Here is a 22,354-nt window from a genome sequence, read left to right on the forward strand (position 1 = left end):
GCACAGGATTGTTTTGTCTTTCGTTGTGATCCACGCAGCACTCGCCGTCAGCTTGCAGCACGAATACGGTCACTCACAGGTGTAGACGAGTTGTTCGACTTCAAGTGCACGTCTGGAAAACGGAACGCAGCTTTTCCACATCTATCACATGCAGAGATGCCTTACCACTCAAAGAGCGGGGGGCCAAGTTCGCCTGTTCTGTAGGCAGCCGTATGGACTGCAAGCGTGGTAGGAGCGAAAGAGAGGAGGCACATCAAACTGTGTGCTCCAGCGTGAATGAAGTGGCTGTTTTACCCAGATGGCGGAACACTTCTCAGCCCAATGGCCGCTGTATGATACAGCTCCACTACCGTTCTTGACACCCCAAAGGTCCACATCGCCATGTGGAGTTTACCCCTTGCTTAACGCCCCATTCAGATAATTCTGCCCAGCTACGCCTTGTTGATGCAGCTGCTCTTTTCCAGTTTCTCCCGCAGCTCAAATGTACTGGCTCTTTTGAGGAAGAGCCCTAAATGGCCGTCTGCTCGTGGCTACTTCATCGGTGAGGTGTGCCTAGGAACTGCTAGGAGAGTGAATAGTGGCTGGTGGTGAAAACATATATATGCAGACTGACGCAACAACCACGCTGACAAGACAATGATTCTCCGGAGGCGAGAGATCCTGTTCTGTGTCGTGCAAAGGACTGGCTCGATGATCCTTCAGCGTCCTGTCTCGAGATCCAACCAACACAAAAAAGAGAATCTGCACTGTTTATGTCACTAGAGACAACAACTAACAACAAGATCCACCCAATCATACAAGATCCAGTGTCAGCCTGCATCTACAGGGACGTCAGCGCGGCATGCACACAGAACCGCAGCTACGGCCGGGTGAGCTCGACCGAACACTCTGCACGAGAATGCCCATTTCTGGAGAGAGGCCTTTTCCTGTAAGGGTTTGAGGCAGCTCAGCTGAAGAGAGGTTGCAATGGGCATGCAATATGTGTGTTTGGTAGGAGAACACAGAACGCCCACATGCACGGATGCAGGCGACCCCGCGGGTCAGGACTGCCTACAAAACCGTATTGACAAAACGAGTCGGCAGTATCTTATTGGAGAGGCTTCCTTCAGCGATTGCAAATCTCAGGATAGCTAGCAATCGATAATGGTCTCCCACGGATACGGGGCCGGCACCCTGCACGAGCGTCCAATTGAGCTCGACATAGCTCCGCCAGCGCACCTGGTTGGAAGTCTTTCCTACGGCAATCGCGAGAGCATCACCCTGGTTCACAAAAATCTACATTTCTGCCGCTTTGGAGAAACACTTAGCAGTCAATCTTTCCACGGAAAACCGTCCCGCCGCTTTTCTCGACGCGCGATGTAGACGAAATCAACTGGCTCGGGCTCCACTGCATGCGTTTTCTGTATGCATGATTTTTCCGACGCGGCCCCGGGGACTCTATTTTCCAGAAGTTAGCATCGGCGAGATACTTTCGTATTTTCGTTTGGAGTCAGGAGAGCGTCTCGGCTGAACTCTTCGTTTACAGGCAGTGAATGCCAAACGGAGGGACTTCCAGTCGGAGATGGCCCGCCAGGCACTGGCCCGACAGTTCACGCCAGCAGCGGGGGCTTCCCGTGAGGACACCACGCGGTCCGCGCTCGTCAAGAGCTGAGGAACAGCGGAACATCACGAAATGCTCGTTTTGGTTTGACTTTCCCATCTTTTCTGTGTTTTCTCGAATATCTGGCGCTTCAGCTGGGCCCAAGAGAGTATGCCATTCCTTCCTGTTCTTCAGACCTCGTTGTCAATCTGGGAGCAACAGCAAAGCTCGGTTCACCCCGCCTCGCCTGGACGGGAGCCTTATTAACGAGGACATCTCGCCCGAAAGGCAGCCGTATTGTATTGCCGACATTCCAATTAGGAGATCGACTGATCTTTTTTCACGTGCGTGCACGCGCCTACGGAGTCCTTTTTTCGGGGTTCTGTGTGGTACCACTGGTCCATTGTATCGTTGTCGAAGGTGTCGCCGAGGTTCCACGAGCTCTGGAGGACTCTCACAAGGAACTCGGAACTGGTATATGTGACACGACGCGGTTGTCGTGTCGGCAAGGAAGCGCCACTGTGTTCTGGACTTCTTGCAAGGCCGGGCGAACTGTGTTGCGGCAATTGGGATTCCTTAAGGAGCGCGTACCCCCCGCCGCCAACGGCGTTTGATACCGCTACTGTCAGAGCCAACCCGCTTGATCAAGACACTCGACAGCGTCAACAATGAATTCCCAGGTTTCGGACCTGGGTACGCCGAATGGGGTGGCCGGGAGTATGCCGCGACCCTCGGCAAATTCCGGGCATCGGCGCCTGCATCCTGTTGGCAAGAGTCGCCACGTCCGCATTGAAGAAATGCATCGTGGCGACTGGCTGAAGTTGGAGAAAGTCACGTATAAAGATGCGTCTGGATCCCGGGAGCTTATCTGGGAGCGCTTCGTCCGCGTCACGCCGCTGCATGCAGACCATACCCAGGTTACACAGGTCCCAACAGTCTCAGAGGCAACGTCTCCAGTGGGGGCCCTACCCAAAGACGAGGTTGACACAAACGTTGAAACGACTCCGTGCGCTCAGTCCAAGTCCTCGACTGCCTGTTCACAGGATTCACCGGAAGTTGCCAGTGAAGAACTGAACTCCCACAATGAAACGAGTATCTCCCGGCCCGCCCAGGAGATCCGCGGCGACGTCTTACCAGAGCAGAAGGCCTCAAGAGGGACAGATAGCAAAGACGCACGGAGAGACGGGGTGGGACCGTCCAGTGCAGATGGCAGGTTCGAGAGCACGAGCGACGTTCCCCAGGAAAATGTAGAGGCTGACAGCGTCGCAGTTGTGGCCATAGCTCGTGGGGGCCGAAACTGCATGAATCAAGATGAGCCGAGCATTATTCTCGTCAAGCAGTATCGGTAAGCGGAGTTTCCACATAGCCCTTTGACACCTTGGGCCCTCACTACCAGTATCCGCCCCTACAGTCGTACTGGGCATTTACGCAAAAACTCTCGCGGGCTTTTCCGAGACGGGTTCATGTACACATGTACACCTGTCGGTTTTTACATGCTTTCTGAGCCGAAGGGCGAGAGGCTGAGGGTTGCGAGGCAACCCTTCTCTAACGGATGCTGCGCCAGCAGACCTGCGTGTGTGCGTGAGAAAGTGGTCCGTGTGCGTCGAGCCGTGACTAGCCAGCGGGGAGTTTGCGTTGATTGTATTCGCATACCACCGGGATAGCAGCGCTCTCTCTGATAGCGACCCCGCGAAAGGAGCTTTCCTTCTGCTCTTTCATGATTCGGGTTTGCATAACCATCGCTTCTTCAATTCACGGACGCCCACGGAGATTCGTGCTGCTCGATACCTCCCAGGCCTGCAGTGGATGCCGTCACGGTAGAACTTCCTGGCGGACTCGTGGACAAGGGAGAGGACGTCGGAACGGCGGCGGTGCGAGAGCTGAGAGAAGAGACAGGTAAAGACCAGGCGGCAACGAGAGTGGACGGGGAAGGAACCTCTCGGCTTCGTGTCGTTTTGTCAGAGTGCGGAAGTGAGTTTTCAGAGCCACTGCGTCATAAAGTTTAACTCGCGCGCGCTTTGGAATTGCGGGGTTTCACCCAGCGCTGGAGAGAACGCCGCAAATGAGCAGCGACAGGGAGGAACGCTGTCTGTGTTTTGACTACGGCTCAGGTTTCGTAGGCGAGGTCGTATCCGTCGGGCCCAAGGTGACGCAGAGCACGCTCGGGAGAGAAGAACTCCACCTCGTCACTATCCTGGTGAGCTGCAAGAGCGTTAGAAGGCTTTCTTCACTGGCGACAGCCTCGCCTCGTGGCCTCTAAAGCGCGAGGGCGAGATGGGGCGAACAGTGCGAACGTAGCGGTGCTCACGTCTGCATGTCTACCTTGGCCGAGCGTGAGGACTGACTCGATGGCGGTTTCCTCGCCGTCGCCTGGCGTCGACTCCCTCGTGCGGCGTGTTTGGTCCCAACGTGATTTCGCCCCTCGGGCAGAAATGTGGGAAGGGAAAACTGCAGTCGTCCTCGCGGGGTTAGACTTCTGTCGAACATCTCTCCTGCGCGACGGCCGCTGGTGCAGCAGGTCAGGAGATGTTATGAGCGTTGTTCGCAGGTGGATCTAGAAGCCTCCGACAACGTGACTCCTCGACAGCAGTTGGATACGGAAGAGGATATCGAGGTTGTCATCATTCCTCTCCGAAATCTTTTGCAGGCAAGTTGATCATGCTCTCCGCTACTCACACATCCGACGGGGAGCGATGCGAATTCCCTAGAGCAAAGACCCAGCCACAGCTAGCTATACTGTTTGCTTGGTCCTCCCCGCGGGGTTCTGCGGCGAGGCCGTTGTGGTTTTTCTTTCTCCGTCTGGCTAGTGTGTTGCATGTGCGTCACTCGAAGCGACGGGGTGTAGGCTCTTTTTGCCTACGGCCTTTCATAAGTCGTTCGTTCACTGTCGCCAGTTGCGTTTTGAAGTGGTCCAAATGAAGGCGCGCTGGTCAGACGAAGGGAGAATTTACATGCACGACTAAAATGCGGCAACACGCTGAGCAATGCAACTTGCATCCGACTGGGGCACTGTTGTCATGTTTTTCTTTCTCAGGAGCTGAACCGTTTTGCAAGCGAGGGATATACGATCTTTGACAGTCTTTACAGTAAGTCGGGAATCCTGTCGGGCACATGACCCTTGCTGTTGAACCACTATGGGGAGAATGCCTGCGTCTCTCACTAGAATTTGCCAGTTGGGCAACTAGGGGAATTCGGATGAGGATGGTTTTTCTACTGACAGACCGGGAATTGATCAGTCCGTGCATGCTCATGCTCGCTGCACACGGAAGGCGGTAACTATGTTCCTGATTCAAAGCCTATTTTCGGCGCAATATTGGACCCTCTCGGGTACTCTCAGAGGCCGTGTGAATAACTTTCACAGGAGTGGGCTTCCCACTTTTGAATACCTGATTCCCAACCGGCGTTTCTCCAAGAATCAGACGGGATTCGTTGTCGCTGCATAAACTAGCCCGCATGGTTGATTCTGCTCAGGATTCCTCGCCGTGGAGCTTGTCCTGTGGCACTTTTGTCCGAGGAGGCGTAACAGTACGTATTCAACAATAAACTTTTCATTCGGGATAGTCTATCAAAGCATTCATACACGACATAGTGGCGTCTGACAAAGGTGCAACTACCCAAGTTTTGCCTGGGCTTTGGCATGTTTCTGCTGCGTGGTCAGGTTTCGCGTATGGCCTGCATATCAACTTCCAGGGGGGCGCACTGAAGAGTATTTTGCCCCACTCTACGCAGATACCCTAGAGGGACCAGTCGACAAGGGGCGCGAAGCTAAGCTCGCTGGTTGCCTCGGCTGGCTCGACCCACGAATGCAGGAAAGTGATAAACGTCACCGACGGATGTGTGGATGTGTAAGGCGCGGATCACTGCATCCTGTTGAAGCATGTGTTCGGGTGCCGCAGATGCCGTACAAGAGTCCAGAGTTCGATGTATTGTACCATATGATTTGTGTCGCATTTGGCTTCAACAACAAATTGGGGCTGCGACCGTGTGATCTGTGTGCCGTGAGCTGTACATGATGCACGGCTGTTGAGTGTCGCTGTATGGTCTCATTCTTGAGAATGTCTCGCTCTCGAGCAGAACGATGCTCGAGGGTTGTCTGTCTGCGGCCACTTGGCTGTTTTCGTACATTATTTGTTTGCCGAGAAAAGCTCTGCCATGTCGGCTGCGTGACGCGCTTGAAAGCCAGAGGCGCTGGAAAGTTTCCGCCTGTAGAACTTCAGTATCCTCAGTGTTCCGTTCCTTCGCTTGTCGATTACAGTGCAAGAAGAAAAACGAACCCGACGGATCCGCCTGGTAATCTTTTTCACAGTCAAGGAAAGCACCACGTGCAATTTGACGGCGGAAAGTTGCTCGCCTTCACGCGGAGCTTTCAGCTGCGAGCGTGGTTTTCCGAGCGGAGTGTGATAGAGCAGATGGCTGCCGGCATTGAGTGTGAAGAATGAACATGTACAAATTAATCATCGTTAAACCAGAAATAGTGACGTACGCGCCCTGCCACAACCACGGCGGTTCAAGGTCTACGTCGAACTGCAATGCATACCACCCACAGGTGTATGCTACCGCTTCAACCCGGCTGGGCGTTTGTCTGGGGCTGGGTCATTCACTTTGTATCCAACACGGAAAACGGCGTGGCAGCGAAATGTTCAGCTTCAGCCCTGAGCATGAGAACTACTTCGTGGCGACACAGCTCCTCGCTTGTTCACGTTAACGGCCACAACAGAGCTCCTGGTCCCAGCCATACTGCCAAAATGCCAAAAGACCCCGATAGTCCACTACTCGAATGTATCACTCTGTAGGCAATTATCAGCAAACGAAAAGCGTGCGCTAGTATTTCTATGCGGTAGTGATGATTCACTTCTTTCGACAGTTCGACCGTATTACACACCTCGTCGTTGGTCACTGCCCTGTCCCGTCTCCGTTTTGTTTCCCGGAAATAATGCATGCTGCTTTCTCGATCAGAGATCATGGAGTTATTTCCCCTTCTGGACGATCGCGGATATTTTAACATCTATCTCGTTCGTCGCATTGGAGTAGCTTTTATGGCAGAAGCTCAGCAAGCCTGTGTTCTTGAAATTCGCGGGGTGGACAGTTTGACTCCAATGCCGAGTCTGCTTTGCTTTCTATGAGAACGGCCACAGACGGGAAGACGGCTAGTTGTGTGCTGCGCTCCAGCGTGCCTGTTTTCGTTAGCCAGCTACGTACAGTTGCGAGCCTTTTGCTAGGTGTAGGGCTGGTGAGGTTAGCTGGCTATCTATAAACCTGACTGTTAAGCGCTTCCGCCAGAATTCCCCGACTGGGTTTCATTGAGGCTCCACAGCGTCAGAGCATCCTCACCGACGTGGAACAGTTTGCCGTTCTGACGCTTCCTCAGGACGCGTGGCCTCCACGGAAGGTCTGCACGCTGGAGTCATACGACGGTCGTACAGAGCCCCATTACGTCCGCAAATCACAGTTTCAGCAAATCATTACAGCGAATACACAGAGACATTATAGTACCTAGGATACTGGTGATGACTCCAGTTATGAGACACAGACAAACCAAGTTCATTATGATTGCTGTACACCACTACCCCACTCGACTGCTTAAGAAAGATTGTCAGCTATGTATGGACGGAATAGTCCAGTGAAAAAAAAAAACACTGAAGCCCCGTGCTTCCAGGGACCGAGGAAGAACAACGCGGCTTCCGTCGTTGATCGTCACACTTTGACTCCAAATTTCCCACAAGCTATGGAACAAATTGAGCTTCTCGGGGACATTCTTCACAGATAAGTGTGTTCAAACGGTTTGAATCGCGTCAAGTTAGCGCCCTGAACTACAAGTCTGAACATTCCTGGTTTGCAGGTGCGACCGGTTCCAAAAGCGAGAAAGAGGCACAATGGGTAGACAGTTAGAGCACGTCGTCCCAATTCCCGGTTAGATTCTTTGACAACTCCCAACACTTTTTTCTGCAACATTCTGAAGCGCACGGTCGTTGTCTGGATGAGTAGTGCTTCGGTAGGACTGAGGGTTTCCACAGCCAGGAGAACACTCCGTGCTTTCGATATCCGTTCTTATCTGTACTTCATACTTTTGAGTGGCTGAAGAGCGAGAGGACTGATAGTTGTTCCGGGCAAGATCACTTCACAGGCACACTCGAGCGTTAGCTTTCCGTGGTTCCTCGTAACCGAGGCGCTCTGCCTGGAAGGGCTTTCACGGCGGGAGGCTGGGTTGTCTCCGTGGAGCGTGGTGTTTTCCCTCTTTAGTCCTCGTTTGTGAGTAGCCGCGCGGATGTAGTCACTTACGAGAGGCTGTTGTTTATGTCACGCTGGCTAGGGGCATCAAGGCACACTTTTTGTCAATTCCCACAGAGCAATTTTTAGCGTGTCGGTCGCAGCAGGTCAAAGTATCTGGTCCCGACCTGGCCGGATGCATTTCGGCCGCGGGAAAAAAGCCGCAACATGCCAGAACGTGCAGGACGGGCCTCTGTTACCAGCAAAACCCTGAAAGGAAGAGAACCACATTTTGCACCTTGCAAGTTGGGGGGGCCACACGGGTTGTGCACCGGCTCTGCTGGCGAGATGTTTGCACTGGAGCCGGCAGCGCGCTGCGTACCGTTCCAGGCGCCGAGTCGCGCCAGCTGATCGGCCCCCTCTCGCTCCCCTGGTGTCAACACCGGCGGCGGCCGTGTCGTCGTTTTAAGAGGTACCGGTGGAGTCTCCTGGGAGTCACTTGGAAACGGTTTTCGTATCTTCATTTTCCCGTTTTCTGGTTGTGCTTAGGTTCCCTGTCGCTTTCCTCGGACCCGACAGACTTCTTCACGTGGGGGGGGGGGGGGTCAGCCGGGGTACATACCCGTGTAGTCGGCATATGCAGCCAGGGGGTCTCCACGTTCCAAGTATTCCGCCACAGCCCTATTTGCGGACCATTCTTCACAGTGAAAGTGAGGTGCCGAACGCATTTTTCCTCAAACGGGCTTACACCTGCCATTGGAAGTTTCTTCCACCTTCGGACTGCCGTTTGCGCGGACCGTCGTTTGCTAGGAGTCAAGCACCGCTCTGTCTCCCAGGTCTGCTGTTAGCAACGGAGGCCGTTGTGAAGGAGTGCTCGGCTCGCCTGCTCCGTGCCCGTAGTCTCGTGTGAAGCGCGACCGCCACCAGTTCTCGGCGATTGGGGGTGGGGACGTAAATACATGTTAATTCGGCTGTTTTCCGCTTCTCTTTTCAAAAATATAGCTGTGTCGAACAGGGTATCTCTGCAAAAAACGATGGCAGGTGCTCGGCGGGTACCCACCGGCTCGCGCGCCGCCAGCGCGCGACGGCTGATGCTTGCGGCCGCCTTCGCCATTTTTGCGCTCACTTGGCAAACTAGGGGTGTGGAAGCCGGTACCTCTTCTTCTGGGAGCACTCCGGCGCCAGGAGGAAAACTCGATAAGGTACTGCCGAGTCGAAAACCAGGGAAGGGGGAGGGCGGCGCTGGGCTGGCAGGGAGCGCATTAAATCGATGCACTGGGACGAACCGGCACTTACAGTCCTCACAGGTCCCGATCTCACTCCACCTTGCTGCGTTCGACTGCAGACTCAAGTGTAGTTCTTCAGGACCAGGGCAGAATTCTACACTTGCCCACTTCGCCGTAGGCGCGAACCCTCCTTTCACACAGGGGGAAATCTTGCCGGCATCGGCTGTCGGAGCGAACCACCAGCCACGTGATGCAGCCAACAGTGTGGCCGGAAGACAGAACGGGTCTCCTCAGGTGTTCTACTCGTCGCTTGCTCGTCACTGGCTCTAATGGGGTCATATAGAGTGCTCTTGTGCTCGCGACTGAGGGCTCGTGTTTTCTCCATTCAGCCGTAGCCGGCCACAGCAACGGACAGTTTTGGTCTAGAGCTTTGTTTTGGTGGAAGTTGTCGTGCACTCATACAAATCGTCCTACGCTTTGGTTAGTCTCTGAGCTGGAGTGCATTGCCGGATTCACGTTTTTCCGCGTGGTTTCCGTCTTTCTCTCCGTGTGCAGCCTGCCAGCATCAGCCGCGACGCGCGCGAGCAGCTCGATCAAGCGGAAGTATTGGCGATGTACATGCACCATCGGCACATCACCCCTGTCCACTTCCTTACCGTTCTCCTAGAGGTTCAAGGCGACTACAGTAAGCACCTAAACCCCAAACTTCGGTTGCGGGGACATGCGTTCTTACTTTTTCGGTGGGTCCCCAGGCGCTCCAGCCTAATCCGAGCCTCCTCCACACCGAAGATTGTGCTTCTTCCAAAACCTGAGAACACAGACCAATGAACTGTCGTGTACGGGGCATGCGGTTCTTCTTTAGGTATCACAAAGTCACTTCAGGAGTGTGGTGGAAACCTCTACGAACTCAAGAAGGCGTTGAGCAACGTTCTTATTAAGCTCCCCACCTCGTCGGTGAGTCACGGCTGCAGCATCACAGCATTGCGACCCAGCAGGAAAGACGCGACCTTCTCTCCGTAGTTTCTCACGGTTGACGTTGATATGTTCTCGTAGCGTCAGCAACAAGTAGGCTAGACCCGCAGCGAGGGTTCACCGCGAAGAGCACCCTTCTGTGCGCCCCTTGAACTCCAGCTTGGAGTGACCAAAATTCAAGCAAACGGTGGCATTGTCTGTGGCGGCATCTGATTCAGGAGGTCTACATTGTCGACGAGGTGGAATCCACGGCTCAGCTCAAGCGCGTGGCGCTCCGCGCTCTGAATATCGCGCAGAAGGATAAGAAGCAGACGATCGGAATGGAGCATCTAATTCTGTCACTCTTTGAGGAAAGGAACCTACGGACGATGTTGGAGCAAGTTGGGTGCAATGTCAAGGTTTTCCTGGAGTCAGTCTGATTGCTGTCACACAGAGAATATTCCCGGTTCCTCTCACGCGACGTCGTTTACATAACACGGGGGGGTGGTAACACCCGTTCGGCACTTTCTGGCGGACTCACTCCTCAGCCGATAATGAAGTAGCTGTAGATTTGGAGGGATCGTCATTGCAATTTTGTGCAAGATTTGGGGGATCTCAACACAAAGACAGCGTACAAGTCTCCGAGCCAGCATGAGACTCCGACCCACTTCTGCGTGCGCTTGCAGGCATTCAACTGCCATGTACGAGACCAAATTCAAGGAAGATGTCGCCAACCGCTCAAAAAAGAAGCAGGGGAGCACAAGCGCGTCGAGCACTAGTGAATCGACGCCCGAAAACTCCGACGAGGAGTTCGTCAAAAGCTTCGGTGTGGACATGACACAGCTGGCAGCGGATGGTAAACTGGAACCTGTAGTCGGCCGCAACAAAGAGATTAAAGAAGTCATCACGGTGAGGCACTGTCAAACTGAAGAAACGTTCAGTTCGTATTCCCTCGAACGCTGCGCTAGCGGGAAGCGGGACGGGCACGAAAGCTCACAAACTTCATGGTAAGCAGTGACACAACGCCTTGCTGTTCTGTAACATGTGGTGACAGGTCCTCAGCCGAAAGGGGAAGGGGAACCCCTGCCTCATAGGCGAGCCCGGTGTCGGCAAGACCGCTGTAGTCGAGGGTCTGGCTCAACGTCTAATCGAGGTAAGGGGAACCAAGTGAAACGTTTTCGCCTTCGACTTTAGTGTCTTTCCTTCCCCAGAAGCCTATGTCCTTTCGGATCCTGCAACTTATGTTAGTGTTCCTGCTTTTCGCCGCTGTGCAGGGCATGGTCCCCAAGTCCCTGGAAAACAAGATCCTGTTCGCTGTCGACCTGGGTGCGCTGATCGCTGGCGCGACCTATCGTGGCGAATTCGAGAAGCGCATGAAAGCACTGCTCCGATATGTAAGCCGTGGAGTCACAGAGCAGCAAGTCCTCTCGAGAGGATGGTTATGGCAGATCAATTAAATATGGAGGCAACGAGACTCGGGGCTCGCGTGTTTCTGCAGGCCTCAGAGGAGTGCGTGAGGGCCTTAATCTGAAAAATCGGGTTCTACCGTTTGAACACTCGCTCCATTATTTGTCAGGCGGTCGGCCAGGAAGGCCGTGTCATTTTGTTCATCGACGAGATTCACATGCTCATGGGCGCTGGAAAGAGCGACGGCACAGTCGACGCTGCCAATTTGTTGAAACCTCCAATGGCTAGAGGTGAAATCAGGTGAGCTGCGGTTGGGCTGCCTCGTATGAAGTGTGCTGAACAGACTGGCGAGAATGCGGGCAATGAACGGGGGACAAGGCCGGTAACACATGCAAAACCGATGGCGCCTTTCCGCGATGTAGTCGCGTCAAGGTCAATGACGCAGTATCCAGTCACTGCATGGTGCGTGTACAGCGCTGCAGAGCGGCAGGTGTCTCTTCTAGTTTAAATACGTCTAGGAGAGCACACTGCGTCCCCTTTCTCCGGCAACTCCCATCTGCACACACGTCGAGGTCCAGGGTGCTCAGGGCCGACGGTGAAGCAACAGCGTTCGTTCCTTGCCGCGTCTGAAGCGTATGCGTCACCCGGATTAGCGTTTTTGTGCCTTTGTGCTAGGTGCCCCACTCCTGTGTGCTGTGTTTTGATGAAGACTTGTGGGAGCGACAACTCAGGAGGAGTACAAGATCATTGAGCGGGACGCGGCGATGGAGCGCCGCCTGAAACCGATCTTGGTTGAGGAACCTACAACCGACCGAGCAATCTACATCCTGAGAAAACTGAAGGAAAAGTTCGAGCGCCATCACGAGATGACGATCTCTGATGAGGCCATCGTCTCTGCGGTTATGCTTTCGCACAAATACATCAAAAACAGGAAGCTCCCCGACAAAGCAATCGACTTGGTGAGCGACGATTCTTTGGTGCCAAAGAGAGAAGAGCTCCTGTTGCATTTGCTCAAAACATAGAGACGACAGTTCAGCCGTCAACTTCCCCGAGCCCACGCGGGCAGCACGTTCACACAGGGACGAATGTCTGATGAGATGCTGGGCTCAGGCTCCTGCAAGCATCTCTCCAGCGGTTGTTACAGCTGAACTATGCCAAGCCTGGTGCACATGAACTACCTAGCATCAGCAAAAGCCCCAAAGCGGACCAAAATGTGTGTGTGCTTTGACATGTCTTCGCGCAGCTGGATGAAGCGGCCGCAACAAAACGCGTGAAATGGGACTTGAGGACCGTGGACGATGACGAAATGGCATCGGAGAAAAAACAAAAAGAGAAGCTCGAGGAGGAACACCGTAAAGTTGAAGAACAAGATAAGAAACGAATTGAAGGACAACACGTACGTAGTGTATTTCTCTTCGCGCTTTGCATCACAGAAGGTGGTAGACTCGAAACACAGCATAACCACTGCAAGCAGAGAGCGCTTTAATCCATCGGTATGGAGGGCTGATCAATCCACCAAAGAGGTGGAAACACGAAATCACTTGTCTGTTGCTGTTTCGTTTCATGAACGCTTCTGTAGAAGTGGTACCGTCTCTGCAGTGTCCGCGGCGGTATAGGGGCATTCCCGGCAAGGACATTCACGGCTGAGCTGTTCATTTGCGCCCGGCAAGCATCGTAAAGCGAACAAAGCGTGCCGGTACCAGGTCATGGGCTGTAGAAAAGGTTTCGGCGGATGTCTTCAGGTGGAGTGTTCTTTGCTGTCTGTTCTACTATATCTTGTCAGCATGGTGCTGGGACCGAAGAGGAGTTGAAGTTGCTAGAGAAGGAAATCGAACAGGAGGCCCTTGAAGAAGAGCAGGAGTTAGTTCTCACTGCCGACGACGTGGCTGTGGTCATCAGCTCCTGGACAGGCATTCCGGTTGCCAAGCTGACTGATGATGAAAAGGGCAAGATCCTGCGCCTCTCCGACTTGCTCCACTCGGTAAGAATGACTCCGCGAAGAGGTGGCACGTTTCTGGTCCTCCAGGCAGGGCGTGGAAATGTCTGTCTCAAAACGATCCTAGGCTGCTATGTTACTCCGGGAGTCATAGGCAGACTGACTGCTTGAGGATGTCTCTTCGGGTACCGTAAGACTTCTTCTCTGGGCACAGCATCACGTTCAAGGGGTCTCCTGGTATGCAGGAAGAGACTCCACTGATGCCCAGTAGACCCAGATAGAGTAGGTCAATGCGGTGCATGCGCACTGTAGTAGCTTCGCGAGCATGATCCCAGTACTAGCTATCTTCTGCATGCCTTCTCTTCAGAGAGTAATCGGTCAAGAGGACGCCGTGAAAGCTGTGGCGGACGCCATGGTGCGAGCGCGAGCTGGGCTGAGCCGTGAGGGCATGCCCGTCGGCTCGTTTCTTTTCCTCGGTCCCACCGGTGAGCCCTCGACCACTTCCGGGACGGCATTGTTCAGGAATACTTTGCTGGTAGTACTGCAGCGCCACCCGGCCTCAGCAGAACCTCGCTGTCGCCTTTTTAGGTAGTGTGGAGACGAAACAGATTGGCTTCATCAGAGTTCGCGATGGTCAGCACTCCCATGATGGGCATTGTATCGGATGCCTGGTGCCCCCCTGCGTCTGCGTTCCAGGTGTCGGAAAAACAGAGCTGGCGAAAGCGCTGGCCGCTGAAATGTTCCACTCCGAGAAAAACCTTATTAGAATAGACATGAGCGAGTTCAGCGAAGCGCACAGCGTTTCGCGCTTGATTGGAAGTCCTCCTGGCTACGTAGGCCACGAGGCTGGAGGGCAGCTCACTGAGGCGGTGCGTCGCAGGCCCCACAGCGTCGTCCTCTTCGACGAGATAGAAAAAGGACACCAGCAGATTCTCAACATTATGCTCCAGGTGAGAAACCTGCATGTGGTAATTGCTTCGCTCGTCTCAATTGTCAGCTCGATTCTGCACGTTTGGCAAACCTTTCCCCCGGACATTCGAGCGCCGGGAAGCTTCTGCGAAAAGCTGCTTGTCAGACCGGCAGGCAGCATCGTCGACGCAGCCTCGTGCTTGCCTGCTTCCCACATTTCTTCCGTTTGAAGGTTCACGCCGTGTGTACTATTTGGTATACATTCGTCTACGTACTATACAGCCTTTGTTTATTCGATTTATATTAGACCCAAGTGACCGGGTACGGTCAGTCGCTCACGCTTGCTCTCGGGCGCGACCAGCGGTCGTCCGTAGCACGAAGAAACTCCACTGGACCCGGTTTCCTTGGCTTTTTTCAGATGCTGGATGAAGGGCGACTGACAGATGGTAAAGGGCTGTTGGTAGACTTCACAAACTGCGTCATCATTCTGACTTCAAATGTCGGAGCCCAGTACATCATCTCGGCATACGAACAGGGCGAAAAGGATTCTCGGAGTGCACTGGCAACCTTCGATCCCAAAAGTGGAAGTCTGGAGCAATTCGCAGAAGCTACCAAGGCTGCTCAAGTGGCAGCGGAAAGCGATGACGCAGCATCAGCGAAGACAGACAAGAAGGGAGCTGTCCTTGACAAGAACAAGAAGTCTGGCAATTGGAAAAAGGAAGCACGAAGGAAGATCTTGTCTGAGATCGCAGGATCAGGCCTCCTGAAACCGGAAGTTGTAAACCGTTTTTCGGGTGTCATTGTAAGTGCAGGCCTGCGAGAATCTCGAGACCACTATGCAGCAAAGAGAGCAGTACAAGTCTCGTGCCGTCCATACTGATGACGGGTCGCTGAGGATCTCGAAAATGAAAACCTCAGTTGGGACGCTCATTCGCTTCAGGGAAGAAAGCGGAGTTTACTCAGGTGCACAGCTCTTCTTAATTCGTGAGGCTGACGAAACATCTTACCGATTTTGGGAGGACAGCAGACCGTCTGTGTGCATGAGAAATCAGCATTATCCTCTCCATTTCTTGGGTGTTTTTCGTGCAGATCTTCGAGCCGATGAAGCCGTCAGACGTCAGAAAGATCTTATCCATCCAATCCAAGGATCTGAAGGAGGCGCTAGCGCGAAAAGGCATTGAGCTCGTCATCGATGGCTCTGCAGAGGAGTTCATCGTGCAAAGGAGTTACACTCACAAGTTCGGTGCACGCCCTCTCAAAAGGTAACAAATTGGAACTTGCCGTGCAACACATGGCAATCTGTTTTTGTTGCCAGTCCCTCTGAGCAATCTAATTGCCATCCGTTTTATTCCAAAAAGTGTCTGCTGTGTGAAACAAACGGTTTCAATGTTCGTCCGGCCAGTATTTGCGTGTTTTGAGTCTTGCGATTGCCGTAATCTGCGTGCATTTTCATGTGTTTTTACTGTTCAGATTTGTCGACAATCAAATCGGTGCAAAAATGGCTCCGTGGATTCTCAGCGGCTACCTCCAGCCGGGCATGAGAGTTACAGTTGTTGCCTCGAAAAGGAACAAAAACACACTGGAAGCCCATGTAAGTCAACACAGGAAGCTTGCCTTAGCCCACATACAAGATGTACCATTCAGGTAGGTCGATGTCTACTGCCCTAAGCAACGTTTGTTTTATCTGTTTCTCATGCCGTCATGGCTTTTAAGTTGCGACGGCAGAGGGGCCGTTATACCGAGTCTTATGGCGTTGGCGTGCGGGAACGCTCAACAAGAGCTGTTCAAACTAGTACAGGACCGTGAACTTGGTCCGTGGGATCCTCTGTTGCTCTGCTTGCAAACTGCTCGTAGGTCTGCAAGGTAGTAATGGGCAAGTGTGACAGGACAACGAGGAAGGCCCGTGTTCTAGCATCTGTTGCGAAGAAAGATGACAGCAGCCCTGATGATCCCGGTCGATAGCCAGCTTTCCCAAGTGGTCCCCGAGCTCCAGGCACTAGGATTAGCAGGTGTGTGAGGAGTGTGTTTGAATTTGCGACACAAACCACTCCGGGCGTTACCGGGGCCTCTTTAGAGCTGTACAACCATGATTTGTGGTGCCGTAGGCTGTGGGAACTCGTGCTGCCTCCACGGGAGGCATGCACAGGGATTTTGAATATCACAACCTCTCCTGGCTAGGATTGCATCTAAAAGAAAGGGCGGGTTGGGGCGGGTTCCGGACGGCGCATTTCAGTTGAAGCGGTTCGCTTGTTTTTGTGGTACAACCGTGGCGACATACTCGGCGATTGTCAGCCTTCGTGAAGAGCGTGACACAGTAATTTGAATCTACATGGTTTTCGATTAGGAAAGTCTGCCATGTTCTGGCCATGGATTTGGAACAGAGTTGGAAGAACGGTCCCCCCGCTGTGGTACAGTATGTACTAAGAGGTGTGCTCGCCTGAAACTGGTGTTTCTGTTTCCCGATTCGTGGGGGCTTTCAAATAAAGTACCTGCGATGGTTGCAGCTGGAACGGTATAAGTATTTATTTAAGCGGTAGATGCACACTGTCGGACTATGTCGGCTGAGATGTCCTGCAGTCACCAGATTCAGTTTTTGATACTTCCTTGGAATGGGGCGACACCACCGCGTCCGCCTTGCTAAAGGCATGCAATGTTGGCAGCCTTTGACACGTGTTTTTTTGCGACGCTGAGGCTGCTTCGAACACCAACATCTTCGCTTTCGCAAAACGTGCACATACCTGGAAACCGATAGTGAACTAAACACCCTTGTGCGAAGGATCAACCTCGTGGATGCATAGTCGCGCCAATCAAACAGCAAGCGCCCGCCCTCAGCTCGCGATGTCGAGTTGCTTTGCAGCGTCCCCTATCAGCGTTCCACAGTCTGTTCCAACACTCATCCAGCAGAGGTATTTGCGCCCCGAATGATACCTGCTTGATGTGGTCTCTAGTTGACGCCGACGGGGATGATGTTCCCCCGCACACTCCAGCACGCAACACAGGCTCCTCTGCATCCTCAACGGACCCCTGTGGTACTGCCATGTACTCCAGATTCTGTCGCTTTGTCATGAATTCCTTCATACCGCAGTGAATTCAGAAGAAACATGAATCGTCACAGCATACCCTCGAAACGCTGTTAGCAGTACCTCTGCGTGTGCCGCCAATCCATTCTCCCTCATCAGTCCAATTTGGGCTTTTCCTGCTGGATGCAATCCCGAATTGCTCTGATGCATATTCCAACGAGTAGAGACTGTAGTCAGTTTCGTATTCTACAAAATACCAAGACGAGTGGTTGCTCGGAGACCTGCAGTCGAGATGCAGCAGCTGTTTAGGGTAGCCCTGATGCTAATCGCGAAGCTTCTCTTAAGGAATTCTTGTATCTCGGTGGTTCGATGAAAGCTTGGGCGTTTCACTACGTGTCAGTCCTCCAGGGCAAAACGGAATGTTCAAATGCAAATCGCTCCTAGGCACAAATAGTCTGCAGTGGGGTTGCCGATGTGAAAGTTTTTGGAAGACTAGCAGCGGTGAGGGTGCCGACATTGTCCTAGTTGGCGCACTTGACATTGGTACGGTTGGGATTGCTGCCGGACAATTTGTCGGATCGTGAGCACAGTGTTCTGTACCTTGTGGGCTGCCAGGCATTAGCTGGTGTGTGCGAGAAAAAATGTTTCGACATGTGCCGCTTTAATCCCGTAGAGTACCTTTCCACCTCGCGCCTCCGGCCGTCGGCAGCGATATTCGAAGCGCTCTTGGCGCAGAATAGTTGTTCCTTAAGACAGCAGAAACGATAAATTAGTAACCATGGAAGACTTGCCCAGAGGACGGAGTGCACAACCACAATCCCAGCTATACATGCACACGAATTCCTCGCACGAATTGTTTCACTACACTGCTGGGTTTTCACGCTGTCAACACCCAGACAACATACGGCATTGCAAGAATGACCGAATAGAAAGAGGCATCCGCCGTCACGACAGTTGTTGCTTAATCGTGCTAAGAAGGGGGAGCAAGCGAGGAGCGAGGGAAAATCCTTTACACGTGTCCCAATTCAAGCAGTGAGACGCCGTTATTATTCTGTATCTACGAATGAGTGCAATTGAGGAACTGCAACATAGAGACGGGGCGAAACCATGAACGCAAGCGCCTCCCACGTTGTCAACAAATATTCGCGCGGTACGAACTGTACGCCCCGAACGATCACTGGGCAACCGCCCGGTCGTGTGGCATCCCGAGACGCACCTCCAAGCCTACGCATTGAAACAGGCGACAGCTGAAGACGAACCATTACCGCGCATTCCCTCGATGTTCCCGCGATGAAAATTAGCTGGTAGACTACGTCCGCAGCACAATCACAAGGTACACACCACATACGAAGCAGCTCGTGTTGATTGTGACCTAGATTCATCATAGGTGAGGTCACACACCCCACACGATATCCCTATGTTCCCCAACATTGGGTTTAACATTTCCACAGAAGACAGTTTGAGACGAGGTCGACCGCCTTCACACAGCTCAGTGGCTCCACGACAGCGGGCCGCTGGTGTGCGTATGCACTCGACCGTGAACCTGTATCACAAACGTGCTATCTCGGTGGCACACAAGGGCCTAGAAATACCTAGTGTACGAGTATGGACATAAACGAGGGCGCAGCCACCGGAATAGGGGGCCGAAAATGCTCCCCAGGAAACGAATGTCAATTCTTGGCGTGCTGACGCCAAAAACGGTCGAAAAAACCAGAAGGGCCAGAAACGGGACCTAAATGGAATCAACGGCAGCCACGTGTGCCTCTTTCGACCCGAACAGAACGCTTCGTCCACCTTTCGGGGAAGAGAGACTCTACGCTGGAAAAAACGCATCCAAAACAAAGATATCCGACACGGAATAACTGGTCCCATAGGGACCCCACACACGAAAGACACCATGAAGCCGCTTCAGAGCACGAAGCGTAGGCCGTCACTTTACAACATGATTACGTTTCCCGATTGTACACAGGTTGGCCTCGTCTCTCTCAGCTCTTAATGGGAGCGGCTTCATCCGGTTTCCTCGTCGGACGGTCCATGTTGCCTTCACACTAGAACAAGGACTCATCCACGCTGCGCAACGCCCCATCTACGGCTCATTTGTAACACTGAATGGGGATTCTTCTGGATGTGTGCCTCCCCGTCTGGGCGACCTGTTCTGTTGTCTATGCGTGACAAAACGTTGGAGGAGAAGCAGTAATTCCTGCTGTTGCTGTTTCTGAAAGTGGGCGTGTATGTCCTTGGACAACACAAGGAGCTGCTGGACGTGAAGATCCAACAGTTCCAGTAGTAATCGTTGCTGCAGATTAGGAGGACTTTGACTGGGTAGCCTGGTACTTTCTAAGCAGGGGGAGAGGATCGATAGAAACTGGAACACCTGCTGCTGGTGTGTTGCCTTCTTCACATGCTCGAGGTGCCACTGCAAAACCTGCTGGAGTAGCGATAGCGAGGCAACTGCCTGAAGCCCCACTTTGACGCGAGGAGCTTCCTCTCGCGAGCCTCCCTCCGCATCTTCAGGGGAGTGGTTGTTTGCTGCAACAAAGAATGAAGGGGCCACGGTGGAGGACAAATCCTGAAGCATGAGCCGAACCGCATTTTTATAGAGCTCTAGCGTCTGCCCTGAAGCTCTCCTAGTCACCGCGGCACCGTGCACCCTCCCGAGCGTTGTCGCGTCGACTGAGGGAATGGCACTTTGTTCGGCACACCTTGGAGCCACGCCATGCCGGTTGAGCGTAGCTAGCATATCATCCACAGTGCTTTCTCGAAGCAGCGCATCTGCGGGAGCAGCCGACAGTTCCCGTGAGCCGCGCGGGAGGCGTTCGGCTGGCGATAAGATTAACGAAGAGCCCGTAGCAGATGATGACGTCGACATCGCTGAAGAGCAGGATGCGACGAAAGACGGCGCCCCTACGGCACCCGACGCCCGGTCAAATGTCCCGGAAGAGTTCAGCAAGAAGGAAGGTGACCCAGGCCCAGGGATCAAACCCGTAGTAGGACCGGCGCCCGCTAGGGGGCCATGTGCCTTTGCATGTTTGCGGAAGTCCACAGCATGCAGATATGCCTGGTAGCAGTCCTCGTAGAACTTATCGTAGAAGTACTTCCGGTTTCCCTTCCAGTATACGGCCCACCGTCGCTTCGTGTTATCGCGGGAGACTCCGCGAACAACAGGGTAAAATCTGTGGCTTCGAAGGAGGACCTTTTTGCTCATCGCACCCTCGGATACGCTGTAGAAGGGGGCACTGCTTGCACTTGCCCCGCCGCCTCCCCCGCCAGAGCCGGGATTGCGACTCCGTTCGTGCTTGCCTCCGGTCGCGGTACATGAGTCACTAGCTTGCTCGTCAGCAGTAGCAATTCCCACACCCAATGCGGAGGCGGGGGAAGGCAACTGAGGAAGTGGCAACTCTTGATCTTCCTCCTCCGCGAAGAGGGGAGCCAACGAGAGGCTTCCACCTTCAGCCTCTTCGGTGGGAATGCAGGGACCGTCTGTGAGAACGGTATCAGCATGCGCCAATGATACTGATGAAGATGAACTTTGGCCGTCGTTGTTACTCTCTTCGTTGTCTGTTTGGCAGTCCGAAGCACGCCTACACAGTTGTTCCTGCAACTGTGCCCACACTGCATCTGTATCAGCGTGGACTCCTGACCAGCTCCGTTTTCTCAGCTTTCCATCGCCTTGTTCGCTTTCGTCGGCGCTGATGACTAACTGCTTGCGCTCGTGTTTTCGGTGCCTCTCGTACGTCCCTGTTGCACGAGTCCTTTGTGCAAGAGGCCTCAGATCGACATCCAGTGTCGTTGTGTCATTCGCCCCGATCAGAGGGACACCATTTGCATTTGTTTCAGCCACGTTATTTTCAATAAAAACAGCCTTTGCAGCGGTGGCATGACTATCAGTGGCACTGCGTGAATTATGCGACTGGGCCCTATCATTATGGGTGCAGCAGCCAGATGTAACGCTCGTCGAGTCCTCCTTACTTGAGTCACCTGCCGCCCACTGAGTTGCACCCGTATTTCCATCGCTGATATCCCCACCTCCGTACACGTCATACAGGCTAGGCGTGACGGCTTTCACTGGGTCTTCTGTGGGGGTAGCGATGGTGAACAGGAGTCCTGAGGTCTTTTCTCTTCCGCTTGACGATGCAGCGATGCCTTCTTGGCGATTCTTGCCGTTTTTTTCTCCGCTCGCTGCCTTCTCGAGGATTTCTTCAGGTAAGTCTTCTTTCCGAGTGTCACTCGGCTCCGCTCCCGCCTGTGGAGCACCCAAGGAGTCGCACCCAAGTGCCGCTATTGTCGGGCAGTCGCTCGTTCGGACCGCTTCGTCAGCTGCTTCAAGAGAAGCGACTCTACTTGTTGCGCATGTACTCCGGGTGACGCGATCAGACATTTCACTGCACCGTACATGCTTGCTGTCTGGCGGCAGCCAGTCCGAAACGACGGAATCGACTGTCGAGGCGCAGACATCTCTGGGGACGGTGTTCGGACGAGTTGCGATCTCCCACGTCTGATTGCGCCGCACAAATTGTCCTGAGTTTGCCGTCTTGTGACGCACGACAGGCGTGTCGTCCACACCACTTCCCATTTTTATCACGTCGCCAGTGCCCTTCTTTAAAATAAACGGTCGGAAAAGCCTGGCATTCTCTCGGTTCAAGTGGCGCACGCGTCGCTTGCGCGGATTTCCTCCACTCCTGGTGGTGTCAAAGACAAGCATGTTATGGCTAGATCGCGCTCGCTTTTTCTCCTCCGTCCGCTCATGAGAATGCAGAACGCTGTGGTGGTCGAGCGTCTGTTCAGACGAGAGATCGCCGACCGCTGGGAGCGGCGACGCCGCAAAAGACGAGGATGTCTCCTCTGAAACCGCCAAATTGTCAGTGACTGGTTCTGTCATCCTTCCGAAGGAAAGAGCACATGCTGAAAAACGTCGCAGCACCTGAGTGCCAAATCTCCTCAACAGCAGTTGTGTAAGTTAAAACCGTCACACATAATGACACCGCGGCCTGGCCACCCACGCAACACTACGACTCGAAGCTGTTTTGTCTTTATGAGGGGGGCAACAGTCCAAAAAGTGATTATGGCGCAGTTTGTGGAGTCAACGCCGGCGTAGATCCGCGTCTTCGCAGCAGCCCCA

General features: G+C 53.5%; 3 protein-coding genes across 3 annotated transcripts; 2 read left to right on the top strand and 1 right to left on the bottom strand.

The window, feature by feature from the left end:
• Positions 1–2,247: 2,247 nt before the first annotated feature.
• Positions 2,248–4,235, top strand: NCLIV_0238 (hydrolase, NUDIX family domain containing protein; the record flags this gene model as incomplete). The annotated part of the gene is made up of 4 exons (XM_003882574.1): positions 2,248–2,924; positions 3,375–3,475; positions 3,622–3,776; positions 4,128–4,235. The coding sequence occupies 4 exons, from the start codon at positions 2,248–2,250 to the stop codon at positions 4,233–4,235; spliced, it is 1,041 nt and encodes a 346-aa protein (XP_003882623.1).
• Positions 4,236–8,820: 4,585 nt separating this feature from the next.
• On the top strand, positions 8,821–16,177 carry NCLIV_023810 (ATP-dependent chaperone ClpB, related; the record flags this gene model as incomplete). Its single annotated transcript, XM_003882575.1, has 17 exons — positions 8,821–8,988; positions 9,568–9,697; positions 9,875–9,966; positions 10,203–10,393; positions 10,650–10,872; positions 11,018–11,116; positions 11,238–11,357; positions 11,540–11,670; positions 12,080–12,329; positions 12,614–12,766; positions 13,154–13,351; positions 13,674–13,791; positions 14,003–14,256; positions 14,634–15,017; positions 15,305–15,477; positions 15,686–15,806; positions 16,070–16,177. 17 exons carry the CDS (start codon positions 8,821–8,823, stop codon positions 16,175–16,177), a joined length of 2,913 nt encoding a protein of 970 aa, XP_003882624.1.
• Positions 16,178–18,977: 2,800 nt separating this feature from the next.
• NCLIV_023820 (uncharacterized protein) lies at positions 18,978–22,114 on the bottom strand (the record flags this gene model as incomplete). Its single annotated transcript, XM_003882576.1, has 3 exons — positions 18,978–19,053; positions 19,938–20,715; positions 21,205–22,114. 3 exons carry the CDS (start codon positions 22,112–22,114, stop codon positions 18,978–18,980), a joined length of 1,764 nt encoding a protein of 587 aa, XP_003882625.1.
• Between the last annotated feature and the right edge of the window lie 240 nt (positions 22,115–22,354).

This window comes from Neospora caninum, chromosome VIIa, assembly GCF_000208865.1.
Source record: "Neospora caninum Liverpool complete genome, chromosome VIIa".
Taxonomy (NCBI): domain Eukaryota; phylum Apicomplexa; class Conoidasida; order Eucoccidiorida; family Sarcocystidae; genus Neospora; species Neospora caninum.